This window comes from Salmo trutta, chromosome 32, assembly GCF_901001165.1.
Source record: "Salmo trutta chromosome 32, fSalTru1.1, whole genome shotgun sequence".
NCBI classification, from domain to species: Eukaryota; Metazoa; Chordata; class Actinopteri; order Salmoniformes; family Salmonidae; genus Salmo; species Salmo trutta.
This window is the reverse complement of record NC_042988.1, coordinates 16,820,549-16,831,623: the sequence shown is the minus strand read 5'-3', so window position 1 is coordinate 16,831,623 and position 11,075 is coordinate 16,820,549. Positions and strand designations below refer to the sequence as shown.

General features: G+C 44.8%; 1 protein-coding gene across 1 annotated transcript; it reads left to right on the top strand.

Annotated features, from left to right (window-relative positions):
* Nucleotides 1-1,530: 1,530 nt before the first annotated feature.
* LOC115171260 (primary amine oxidase, liver isozyme) lies at nt 1,531-4,887 on the top strand. Its single transcript, XM_029727897.1, has 4 exons — nt 1,531-3,152; nt 3,345-3,630; nt 3,742-3,874; nt 4,002-4,887. Exons 1-4 carry the CDS (start codon nt 1,580-1,582, stop codon nt 4,284-4,286), a joined length of 2,277 nt encoding a protein of 758 aa, XP_029583757.1. The 5' UTR covers nt 1,531-1,579; the 3' UTR covers nt 4,287-4,887.
* The last annotated feature ends 6,188 nt before the right edge of the window (nt 4,888-11,075 follow it).

Sequence of the window (11,075 nt, the reverse complement as noted above, 5' to 3'; positions counted from 1 at the left end):
GATACGTGCAGTCGAATTCACCATTGGGTGCACACTGCCTGCCCTACAGGAACCTACCACACCAGGTGTCGCAGGAAGGCCAAGATGATCATCAGGGACCCCAGCCATGCCCTGTTCTCCCTGCTTCAATCACTCAGATGCAAACAGTTGTAAGGTATTTCTACCCTATGTTCATACAAGAGACCACAGGAAACTACTTTGATCAGAGGTTAGGTTGTTTAATAAGGAGTATTCACTTACAGTAATTTGCAAGTAACACACTCAGCACAAAATATGGTGTTTTCCCTTTTTATCCCCTACTATGGTTCACCCCGCCCAGGGTGATGTCCCTTAACTTTAATACCTTATAAGCTCATAATTATCAGTTGCTAATACAAAGATGTCTCTGCTAGCCATGTTTTGCATGTTTTGAGGGTATGCATTGTTCGTTTACATTTAGGCCTACATTGTATACAAACATTGGTGTAAAACAAGCTTATATTTTGGGTTCTGATGAGGTAGGTCTACGACAGTTGAACTAGCTCATGAGGCATTTATAACTTAACCTATTACTCAAGAATCAATGGGTATAGGCTATATCATTCTTTTAATGCCTATATCCAAAATTGGATGTAGCAACTAAGAGTTATAGCTGTGTTTGTTGGTTAGAAGGCTTGCCTCAGAAAGAAAAAGTGAGGAGCGCTATACACTATAAACCTACTTCAGACTGAGGACTTTCAGAAAGGCTGCCAAGACTTGTGGCTTTCCACTTACATCAAATGTTGGCTGCGTTCCGAAACGGAAAACTATTCCCACCAGGGTCCAGGAAACACGGCGGGCGACAACAGACAAATCAAGATTAAGGTGTTTTTTCACTTCGACAGTGCAGTGAGACCCAGGCTAGTGAAAAACAACAAAAGCAACACCATCAATTGTTTTGTCTGCGCATGATGCCTGGTTTATAGAGGCTTCCCAACTAAAATAACCATTATAGTGTATTTCAACTAAAAGAACCATTATAGTGTATTTCAACTAAAATAACCATTATAGTGTATTTCAACTAAAATAACCATTATAGTGTATTTCAACTAAAAGAACCATTATAGTGTATTTCAACTAAAAGAACCATTATAGTGTATTTCAACTAAAAGAACCCTTATAGTGTATTGCAACTTCAAGAAGACGATGCTCTTGCACACCACATTTTGTGTAAAAATAGTTACACATTTAATTTTCAATCTAGGCCTACATGTACAAATAAAATATCTGTAAAAAATATATCAACATAACCAAGTCCATTGAACAGGTATTTATTGACAGGAACGCACAACCCTTTCCACAGGGAGCATATAATATGTGCGTAAAATACACGTTACGCAGGAGGAATGTTGGCCTTTATCCGAAAACTATTGGATTAAATCCCGGCAATTGCATAACTTTACTCAAAGTATACGAGAACTTTGAATGTCTTGAGGGTGCTGCACGGGGGTGGGACGAGGGACGGACGGGTGTGGCTCATCCCAAATTCAGTTGCGCGCCTAATCTTATTTTATGCTCCTCGCAATCGCCTCCACTATCCAGAACACCCCATGGTGTTTAGATGGTGGTTTTGAGAATGACTTCATTAGTTAAATGGATATTGATACTCTTTGGCCTGATCTCAGTAATAGCGAATATTGTCATCGTCTGTCTTTACTCAGGTAGGCTGCCCAAATGCTCCTCGAAGCCGCATCATGTTTTCAAGGGCAAACACAATGAACGCAGCGCGGTGTTTGCTGACCTGTCCGCCGAGGAATATCTCCAAGTCCGCGACTATATGAGTAATCAGAAAGACTTGGATATTTCTGTCAATGCGCTTACAAAGCCTTCAGGGAATTTTCTCTTCTTAATTGATATTTTGCTGCCAAGGAAAGCGGATGCACTTGGCTACCTAGATAACAATAAACCCAAGCCGGTGAGAGAGGCTACTGCGGTGGTTTTCTATGGCACCCTGGGGCACATTAAGGAATATGTGGTGGGACCTCTCCCCAACCCGACTTACCACCGCGATGTCACCGTTGAGAGGTATAAAGAAGAGTTGCCCATCAATGCGCGTACGGTCACCATTGGTGAATATGCACTTATTTTCAAGTTTATTAATGAAGAGGTATTTACAAAACTTGGTAAAATTGTGAAAGAAAGTTTTGGTGTCAGTAAAGAAAAAACCCTGAATGGTTTCGAAGGCATGCCTCGGGGTGTCAAATCGGAAGAGAGACAGACATGGATATCTTTCTTTCGTGATTTGAGTGGGATGTATATCCACCCTGTAGGTTTGGAAGTTTTAATCAACCACGAAAGCACCAACGCGTCTCTTTGGAGTGTGAAGAGATTACTTTATAACGGACAGTACTTCGACAGTGTTGAGGATCTTATAAAACAATATGATGCCGGGACAGTGACTAAAATTGTGTATAAACCTGTCCAGAACTATGCATCACTCAAACCTAAAAGTAAACCCACCGGTTTAAGCCCTCAGCAGTTTTACGCGCAAGGTAAACGCTTCAGTGTCAAGAATAATCATGTCATGTATCTCGAATGGAGTTTTGCGTTTGGTCTGAGTTCCCTCACCGGTATGAGAGTTTTTGACATTCGTTTTAAGGGGGAGAGGATAGCTTATGAGGTTAGTGTTCAAGAGGCAATGTCAGTTTATGGTTCCATCACACCGGGCATGATTCTGACTAAGTTTTTGGACTCTAGTATCGGAATAGGTCGCTTTGCGCACGAGCTTGTTCGAGGCGTGGATTGTCCGTACGCTGCAACCTACATCGACACATTCCGATACATTGACGTCAGTGCACCTCATAGATTCAGGAATTCAATTTGCCTTTTTGAGCACAATACAGGCCGTCCTCTCAGAAGACACTTCTCGGACTTTTTCAGCAATAGTTATGGAGGCATGGTTAACAGTGCCTTAGTTTTTAGGACAATTACGGCCATAGGTAACTATGACTACTTGTGGGACTTCATTTTTTACCAGAGCGGCTCTGTTGAGACCAAAGTGCATGCCACTGGATACATATCGTCATCTTTCAATGTTGATGGCAATCTCAAATACGGACACCAGGTGGCAGAAAATACTATTGGGAACATCCACACTCATTTCATCAACTTCAAAGTTGACCTGGACGTGTTGGGTAAGTGTGAACAATGCATTTGGCCTAGTATGAACCGATGAAAGGTCACGCACAGTAGCCACTGAAGACCTGGTTTTAACCCCAGTTGGTTACATTGGTGCTGGACGTGTCTCTGTGAGTTATCTTTCATTTCAATGATAGGATTATAACATGATCCAATAATTAGAATTTTGAATTGTGGTTTTATTCCAGGGGTTGAGAATGTATTCCAGACCAAGGACATGAAGTTTATGAATGTTTCTTTACCCTGGATGCCGGAGCGCTATGCCATGGTTCCTCAGCTGGTGGAGGCCCAGCTAAAGACTGAGAAGGAGGCTGCTCTCCGCTACGACACCAAAACGCCACGCTACCTTCACATCGCCAGCAACCGCACCAACCGCTGGGGCCACCAACGCTCCTACCGCCTCCAGGTGGTCAGCTTCACCGGTGACAGCCTTCCAGAGACGGAGCCAGAGGAGAAGTCCATGTCTTGGGCTAGGTAAGGCTCCCTCCTCTCTCCTCCTAAGAAAGGTCCTAATTCCTAAAACACAGGTAACAGGTAGACCAAAGGCAAAGCAGGTTGACCAACTTTTGTTATTTTATTTGACAGGTATAAAGTAGCCATCACTAAGCACAAAGACTCAGAGCAGACCAGCAGTAGCCTGTACAGTCAGAACAACATGTGGACACCAGCAGTGGACTTCAGCAAGTACATTGAGGATGACGAGAGCATTGAGAACCAGGTGTGTTTTTGATCTTATGTGCCGTTGTCCTTACATATATTTTACCACTCTCTCTTGAGATTTGCACATTTTCAGGTCATTGATAAATAAGGTTTGGTAGTCACCAAATTAGTGCTTTTTTGTCTAGGACCTGGTTGCATGGGTAACCACCGGCTTCCTCCACATTCCTCATGCTGAGGACATCCCCAACACAGTTACCGTTGGAAATGGAGGCGGAGTGATCCTGAGACCACATAACTACTTTGATGAGGACCCGTCTATTCACTCTCCAGACGGGGTGTACATCAGCCCAGGGTCAGAGGGAAACTGTGAAAATAACAAGATGGCCTGCTTTACTGAAGACGCATGCAGCCCAGTCGTTGAACCCTTCACCTACAATGGGTTTGAAGGGACCATGAAGTTTGAAGAGTGAAAAAAAAAGTCTCCAGTCCCAATCCTGAGTGTGCTCTGCGCTAAACACTAAAACACTTATGAAAATGTGAATCTTGCCCAAGACAACATTTTAAATAATTAAGAAACAATATTGGATTTCTAACTTGGCATGGACTCTACAAGTTTGTCAAAAGCATTCCACAGGGATGCTGGCCCAAATTGACTCCAATGCTTCCCACAGTTGTGCCAAGTTGGCTGGATGTCTTTTGGGTGGTGGACCATTCTTGATACACACGGGAAACTGTTGAGAGTGGAAAAACCTTCTTGACACACTCAATCCTGTGTGCCTGGCACCTACTACCTTACCCTGTTCAAAGGCACTTCAATATGTTGTCTTGCCCATTCACCCTCTAAATGGTACACACTGTATATATTTAACTCAATACAGTATAGGTTTATATCTGCTCATTTGCATACTTTATCACTGCACTGAGGCTTTTCAATTCACTTTCGTCTGACCACTCTCTGTATGAGGAGGAAGCTGGAACTCTCTGTTGATTGTTTTGTTTATGTTTTTACCTTACACATAAGAAAGAATCTGTCTAGTTGTCTCTCCCAATAAAAATATTTGTTTAAAATAGGCTGGACCTCAGCTGTTTCCTGTTTTTTACAGTCTTTCTACTCCCCATGTTGTCTGTAGAGACCAGATCAAAGTGGGTGAATGAACTCCCCACCCCTTCTCACTTCATGGGAACGGAAGTTCTTGTTGTAATACCTTTTAATATGTTTAAAACATTTTTTTTTAAACCTTTATTTAACTAGGCAGGTCAGTTAAGAACAAATTGTTATTTACAATGACGGCCTACCTCGGCCAAACCCGGACGACACTGGGCCAACTGTGCACCGCCCTATGGGACAATCACGGCCGGCTGTGATACAGCCTGGATAAGAAATAACTTAGAATTTTTTTTCACAGTAGAGGTTTGTTGCACAAGATTTTGGCATTTTTAAGGCCGTTGCGAGTCTGTAATTTTCCCCCTTGGACAACCCACAGATTTTGTAACATATCTTGGCGCAGCCTCCAATCCCTACTAAAGGTGACCTGAAAATGACCTCCTCTCCCTGGCCATCGTAAATATTTGAAGGAAGGTCCATGCAGCTAAGAGGCCTCTTACGCAAAACTTTGTCCACATTTTGGAAAGATGGATTTCTGCTCCGCTGCTAAGTGCCTCTTAGACCTGTGTAGGCGAATCATCACACACACACACATACATTCATATGTCTACTCCCACTTGTGTTGCAAAACGTCTGTTTAAATTTGGCCTTCCACTTCCAATAAATTCCACCCAGACTGTGTAGACATTCAGTTACAGACCAGATGTTAAAGTGTTAGAACTGTGAGAGGAATGGATACATTGAATCAACACTGGAGTTAGTGGTGTCAGAGAAAACGTTCCTATAGAGATTACCACATCTGGGTTCGCATGACTTCAGTCAGACACTAAGGAAATGTTGGTTTGTCCTCCATTCTAATTAATGCCTGCAGGCTAGCTTGGTTAAAACAAGAAAGATTAGCACAAAAAAACCACTCAGGAGAAAGCAAAGGAACTTCATTTGTCAAATTCCTAACTTGACTCCTGACACAGCAATCACATCCCCCCCTAAATAAAGAGGAGATAACTTCATCTGTGTTAATGTCAGGGACATTTTCAACTGGATTTAAACTCTCAGCTGCCTAGTGCTGGTCCCCCCAACGTCCTCGCCCTGTGACCTTCCTGCTCCACTAACCATATAACGGTCATGAGTCATGACCAGTAGACTGCTCCAGTTACTGGTAAGAACCCCCACACACTGATCTCAGAGGTCGACCAAAGACTGGTTGTCAGTCTCTCCAGAGGCACCTTCATTCTGAGAATCACTCCCTTGGAGTTGAAAAGTCTACACCAAGATTAGTAGACTTAGACTAAGCAGTAAGAAGATTTGAATAGAGGAATATACACAGGATAGCCTATAGCCTACATAGAAAAATATCATATTTCTATAAAACATTAGATCAGGATAGCCTATAGCCTACATAGAAAAATATCATATTTCTATAAAACATTAGATCAAATGCTGGCCCGATAAAATCACACATCTTTAGTTATTTACCTGAGTTCACTTGAGTTTGATTTTCTTTTCATAATAAAAGACCCATGCATAACTATTAGGTAACTTCAACCATGGGAAATGTTTTTCTTTATGGCAACAAGAAAATCTAGCATAAAATACTTAATGTCAGGGTCTCTTGGTTCAGTGCATACTGTGAGGAGTCTGAACTGACTTGGGAAAGTATGTTGGACGTTTCTATAAAGAACCTTACTGTCATAACAAGACTGTTTATCGTTTGGATTCTCTTGGCAGACTGCCTGGCGAGACATCGATAGCAACATGGGTGTCACATCTGTCTATTCTCAAGGGCAATAGATGGAAAGTTGCCAATAAGTTGAGGTTCATGATAGTATAGTACCACACTTCCTTTGAGCCTGTAGTTCTTAATTAGTCTAGTTTCTCTTTCAACAACAACTTCTATAACAGATGTATAAATGCTGAACAGACCAGATGACCTTATAAACAAGACCTCAACTTTATGGCTAAATTGTACTGTGTAAACACAGTGATGCTATTTTAATACACTAATCTAGCTAATGCAACACATCCGATGATTGTTTATTCAATATTGTGCTTGTACCCATCCCTATTAAAATAAACCATAAATTAAATTAAATCTAGGCCTATGTATGGTGTGAAACCCCAGTATTTGACTACCCTTTGGAACTTCCTCAAAGGTAAGCCTCTCCAGCTGACGAAAGAGGACACTGACAGAGTCCAGAAACTCAGGGAGGAATCCTACCATGTGATCTGCAAGGATAACTTTCACAAAAATCTCCCATTGACATGAATGCATTATTTCCGCAAAAGTCTGAGCCTTGTGATTCCCTGGTGCTAAAAGTCTCCAGTAGACCATTATCCTCCTTTTATAACGTGGTGAACAACAGCAACACTAGACAATGTAATGAACGCATGGTGTCCTGCACAGGTTTCCTCTCTAATGCATCATGCATCCTCACACTTGTGATGAATGTGTTGGGGATGTCTGTAATCATTAACTAATAGACCTGGTTTGGTCATAACTCACAGTCCCAAACAGCCACAGCTCAGAAGCCTGATCTCCATACAAAGCAGACAACCATCAGCTGAACATTCAATATTTGGACAACTGTGTGTTTTTCTCTAGTTTATCAGCACAGTCCACTGGGACAGATGCTACCTTGGTGTGCAGGGCAGTGATGTTGGTGATGTGGTCTATGGCAAGGGTATTATTGGTGATGGAGTGCCCGGTTTAACCTCTGTTTTAACTCTGTTTATTAAACCTGGTTATAGCACTCTGGCAATCAACATGGCACAATTAAGACAATTGCCTTGTTATTCACACAAGTATTTGTGTAGACATAAACAAGAGGCTCTTGACTGAGTAAACATCTTCACAGTGATATGTTGCATAGCAGAGATCAACCACAGTTAATGGCCTCCTTGAGTTGGAAATAACAACTTTCTCCCCTCTCACACCAGTAGCAAGTCCCTTAGCTGGCTAGAAAATATCAATAGGTTTGTAATGGATTTACAAAGGTTACATGAATAAATATCGCAAAAATATATCCTATTATACAATCAGGGAAGAGTTCAACAAAACACACTTAGATCATGCATCTCTCACCTGGTTTCCCCCCTCCCCACCCCCCACACACGCTCACTTGTCTCCCCTCTCCCTGAACGTGTTTCTCAAGGGAAAGCCATCCGCTCCATTAGTGCAGTTGGAGGGGTTGGGGACGGACATGAAATGTGAATTGTAGGATGTGTGTGTACGTGTGGTGGGCTGCACAGTCGAACCATGCTAGTGTTATTTTTAGCTCCCTGGGGAAGATTAAGGTTTGTGGAGCAAACAATAGCAGCAGCAGGCAAGGAACAGGCCTAATGTCTGTCAGCCGGCCACGGCCAGATAACATATCACCTTGGAAACTTGTGCTGGTTGGGAACACTCAGCTAGAAGTAAACACAGACCCTCTCCTCCTCCCCTCCTCTTCCCTCCTTCCCTCCCCTCCGCTTCCCTCCTTCACTCCCCTCCATGCCTACCCTCACTAAACGAGGCTACACTCTTTTCCATCACTAGCTCGACGTGCCTGTCCAGCGTGGGTTTTTCCATATTGTCCTCTTTTTTCTCTCCTCATTTGGCCTTCAGCAACACAAGCTAAGTAGTATGTCCTGAAAAAGTCATCTTTCTTAACTTGGTTAACCATACGCTCTTAGAAAAAAAAGAGCTATCTAGAACCTAAAAGGGTTCTTCGGCTGTCCCCATAGGAGAACCCTTTTGGTTCCAGGTAGAACCGTTTTGGTTCCAGGTACAACCCTTTTGGGTTCCAAGTAGGACCCTTTCCACAGAGGGTTCTACATGGAACCCAAAAGTGTTCTACATGGAACCAAAACGGGTTCTCCTATGGGGACAGCCAAAGAACCCTTTTGGAACCTTTAGAGAGTACATGTAGTTTAAAGCAGTCATTGAATGAAATAAGAATGACGGATCAATGAGACATTGAGGGATATTGAACTCTTGAAAGGAGAAATTTGTCAGCGATTCATTGGCGCTTATATTGAACCCATACTCTTGTTATTGTTCAACTCCACTAGCCCCATAAGAGGGCAATCAGGCGGCGGGGGAAAAAGAACACTTCCCATTTACTTCATCTGGTATCTACTCACTCTGAGCTCTCAACAGGGCAGAGAGCGATAACTGGAGGAGCAGCCCCTGCACATGCATGACGTGATGGTGGTGATGAGTATGTGTGCATGCATACGTCTTTCAGTGGAGGCTGGTGGGAGGAGCAATAGCAGGACAGGCTCATTGTAATGACTGGAATGGAATTAATGGAATGGAGTCAAGCATGTGGTTTCCGTATGTTTGATGCGTTTGACACCGTTCCTGTCACGACTTCCACCGAAGTTTCTCATATATCCATTTGTTTTGTCTTGTTCCATTACACACCTGGTTTTCATTCCATAATCACTGCATGTATTTAGTCCTCTGTTCCCTTCCATGTCTTCGTGTGTAACTGTTTGTTATGTGGATATTGTCAGGCGCTATACTTTTGCTATGTTCCGTGTTTTTGGCATGTTATTGTTCTTATGTGCTGTCATTTTTGGACCGGAATTAAAGTGCGCCTGTTTACGACACTCTGCTCTCCTGCACCTGACTTCGCCTCCCGTACACACCCCTAACAGAATTACACACCGAACCATGGAGTCAGCAGGAGCAGGGACCCTGGTTAGAGGAGTCGAGGAGCGCGTCCAGGAAAATTCTGCTATGTTACATCGTCTTGGTGCCATGATGGATCGCGTTGTCCAGACTTTGGACCGCTGGGAGAGACAGGAAGTCTCCCCAGTGCCTCGACCAGCGCAACCAGGGTTACCTCTACCCGTCCCGTCCGGAACCAGTCCCAGTGGGATGCATCTCTCCCTTCCCAGGGAGTATAATGGGACGGCAGTACAGTACCAGGGATTCCTGTTACAACTGGACCTCTACCTGGCCACTGTGCACCCAGCTCCCTCGGAGAGGGAGAGAGTGTCTGCCCTCGTCTCATGCCTCTCAGGGAGAGCTCTGGAGTGGGCAAACGCTGTGTGGGGAGAAGGAGACGCGACGTTGGACCACTTCGGGGAGTTCACCTGTCGCTTCCGGGCCGTCTTTGACCATCTGCCCGAAGGTAGAGCGGCGGGGGAACGGCTCTTTCATTTGAAGCAGGAGACGAGGAGCGCCATGGAATTCGCCCTGGAATTCCGGACCTTGGTCCGCCAGAGCAGGCTGGAACGACAGTGCCCTCATCGACCACTATAGGTACAGCCTGCGCGAGGACGTCCGACATGAGCTTGCCGGCAGGGATGCCACCATCTCCTTCGACCAACTGGTGGATTTGTCCATCCGGTTGGATAACCTGCTGGTCACCCTCGGACGTCAGAGGGGGCTCTGTCGGTGCCATCTTCCAGCACTCCTGCTCCGGTGCCCATGGAGTTGGGAGGGGCTGTGCGTAGGGAGACTGGAGGAGGAGCCATCACGTGCACCATCTGTGGCCGCAGAGGGCACACTGCCGGTCGGTGCCGTGTTGGTTCCTCTGGGAGTCGAGGCAACAGGCAGGGCACTCTGGCGTCACCCCAGGTGAGTCTGCACCACACTCATCCAGAGTCCTCTGTTGACCACCTGTTTGTACCTGTTTGTTTCCCTGATTTTCCCCCACATTCCCAGCATAAAGCGCTCGTCGATTCAGGCGCAGCTGGGAATTTTATTGACAGAGCGTTAGCCCTTAGTTTAGGGATCCCCATTATTCCTGTAGTTACACCTTTCCCGGTTCACGCTCTGGATAGTCGACCATTAGGGTCCGGGCTAATCAGGGAAGTCACCATCTCCTTGGGCATGGTGACGCAGGGGGGTCACGAGGAGAGAATCAGTCTCTTCCTCATTGACTCTCCTGTGTTTCCCGTGGTACTAGGCTTTCCCTGGTTAGCTCATCATAACCCCATTATCTCCTGGCAACAGAGGGCTCTCACGGGGTGGTCGCGAAAGTGCTCGGGGAGGTGTGTAGGGGTTTCCGTTGGTGCTACCACGGTGGAAAGTCCAGACCAGGTCTCCACCGTGCGCATCCCCCCAGAATATGCAGATTTGGCTCTCGCCTTCTGTAAAAAGAAGGCGACTCAATTACCACCTCATCGACGGGGGGATTGTGCGATAAATCTCCTGGTAGAC

What these genes read in the sequence shown, in the direction of transcription:
- LOC115171260 (XM_029727897.1), top strand. Translation starts at nt 1,580, where the DNA reads ATGGTGGTTTTGAGAATGACTTCATTAGTTAAATGGATATTGATACTC. An exon ending in AAGTCCATGTCTTGGGCTAG is followed by an intron (nt 3,631 to 3,741) that starts GTAAGGCTCCCT and finishes TTTATTTGACAG; the next exon opens with GTATAAAGTAGCCATCACTA. An exon ending in ACGAGAGCATTGAGAACCAG is followed by an intron (nt 3,875 to 4,001) that starts GTGTGTTTTTGA and finishes TTTTTTGTCTAG; the next exon opens with GACCTGGTTGCATGGGTAAC.